The sequence below is a fragment of the Loa loa genome (assembly GCF_000183805.2).
Source record: "Loa loa unplaced genomic scaffold supercont3.476, whole genome shotgun sequence".
Lineage (NCBI taxonomy): Eukaryota > Metazoa > Nematoda > Chromadorea > Rhabditida > Onchocercidae > Loa > Loa loa.
Window position 1 is genome coordinate 18,244 of NW_018108656.1, and position 2,443 is coordinate 20,686.

General features: G+C 25.0%; 1 protein-coding gene across 1 annotated transcript; it reads left to right on the forward strand.

Moving 5' to 3' along the window:
• Positions 1-304: 304 nt before the first annotated feature.
• LOAG_14617 (hypothetical protein) lies at positions 305-457 on the forward strand (the record flags this gene model as incomplete). The annotated part of the gene is made up of 1 exon (XM_003150113.1): positions 305-457. A coding segment is annotated over one exon (153 nt), but the record flags the coding sequence as incomplete, so codon positions are not given.
• Positions 458-2,443: the final 1,986 nt, after the last annotated feature.

Consider the following 2,443-nt stretch of genomic DNA (forward strand, 5'->3'; position numbering starts at 1 on the left):
AACTGGAAATCAAATTTTACTAATACAAGAGTGAGTGCAAAGACTTTTGACAAGAAAAAAAAATGAAACAAATTGACTCAAACTTTTTTAAAAAAAATTTTTCAGCGACTGCTATTGCTTTATTCATTGGTATGGACTATAAAATTATAGGAATTATATCATTAATTAATAATATTTCCTTAAAGGTATGTTCTAATCATTTCTTCGTTTTCTTTTACTCTTTTAATAAATAATTGGAAAATGTAAAAAATTTCATTTCAATTCCATTGTTTTTTTTCAATTACATTCATTTCATTAATTACAGATTCGTACAACAGTGATGGTTTCATGTACAATTTTCGTTTTACCACCATTTCGTAAAGCTTTATTTAATTTATTGGGTATTAAACGTCATCAAAACATTGCTGTGATACCACTTAATAATAATTATTTTAGCAGTCGACGTAATGATCAATGATCATATGATATTAGCATTATGTTAATTGTCTAATCATTAACCATATAAAATACAAATGTATTTGCTACATCAAATTCTAAGTTTTCTTTGCTTACATATATTTACTATACCATTCTTGGCTATCGACTTCTCTTTGTTGTCAATCCCTGTTCTGGCCAATTTTTGAATGCTATTCCATTATCAGTTATACCAAATTTCCTTTGCTACCTCGCTATCAATTGTGCCCATTTCCCTTTTTAACATTCTCCAGAGATATTTTTTCTCTCGAAAAATTCATCCAAAGTACTGTATAATTCTTCTAGTCGACAGGATACTGTATCCCAGTGGAGCATGTAATCGACGAAAAATTCCAAATACAGTAAGATGAAAAGGGAAGAAATATTCAAAAATAAAATGAAATTAAAAAATAAAAGCCGCATAAGTGAAAAAGCAATAAATTACAAAAATAATTATAATAGGAAATCAAAAGTGCAATGAATGAAATACAATCAATTGTTAATCCTACAAATAATCATTTAAATTTTGATTATTGGGCCACAAAATTTTTTCCTTTTTTTTTTAGCTTCAAATAATCAACGTAGTAGCATATAGGTAGGAACAATATGGCGGTAATAGTCTTACTGACATTTTATTCAATTTACCATTTCATTAATCAATTTTTTTTGCATAAACTAATCATAATAATAAAGATAACGAATAACAAAAATGATATTAATAGCAATAACAACAATGTTAATAATAGGAGTAGCAACAACAAAAGCATTGACAATAACAACAATAATAACAATAATGATAACAACAATAACAACGACAACGATAATAATAATGATGATGACAATAATAATACGAGTAAAAATAGATCAAATCATTGCTTGATCAGATTGATAATACGAAAATGATATATCAATCAGTGTGATTCATCTCGAGAAAGGAATCATAGAGCACGTTTTTATAGCAAATTTGGATTGCTAACGTTATCACAAACCATTTCTTTCATAATGTGATTACTACGTATGCGACAAATATGTGATAATTAATGACATCAATCTCGAGAAAGAAACCGTAGTATTTCCCTTAGGAGAATTTACATTATAAAAATATTATGGTCATTGTTTGATGTTTGTTCTTATAACATATTTTTTGAATGCAAGATAAAGCAATCATAAAATTTGAGAATAAATATGCTAAAATCGATGGCCTCTACATGAAGCTGCATTATCTTCTTTAGTTGTTAGCATTGGTCAATAAATAGAAGCCTAATTCTTTTCAACTTTTTTCACAACAACTGACCATTTAACGAATAGCAATCATCCAAAAAAGTTGAACAAAATTAGTTGGGCGCAATTTTTTCTTTTTTTTCTTATTTACGATATTTATCTGATTACTTTTTCCAGCCTTTTCATACTTTACCATTTTTCTTTTCGTAAAAAAAAAAAAAGATTTCTAAGAGTTTATTAATCTTTAATTCATTAATTTTCTATTTTTATTAAATTACTTTACTGTATTATTTATCATTCATGTTAGTAAAAAGAAAAAAAATGTATTTGCGTGCAATAATAGTTTTTAAAAACTGAATTCATTCATTTTTTTTTTTTTTTTTTNTTTTAAATTATTGCTTAAATTTTTCTTTAGAAAAAAAAAAAAAAAAAGAAAAAGAAAAAAGCAAAACAAACGAAAACATTGTTGACAAAAAAAACGAACATCTATTTTTCTTTTCTTCTTTTTTTTTTTTTGTTTATCAGAAATTTCAATAATAAGGACAAAAATGGAAGATGAATTTGAAAAAAAAATTTTTTTTTTTTGTTTTGAATAGGATAACATTTCAGAAAACCATTCCATAGAGAATTTACTTAATCATATATTTGTAAAACATAATATTGGAAAAAAAAATTATAATTTCTCAAAAAAACTATTGTCCTTTTTTTTTTTCGCCAAATTTTAGCAAAATTTTAATCACAATAAGAGGAAGGATTAAACAATTAAACA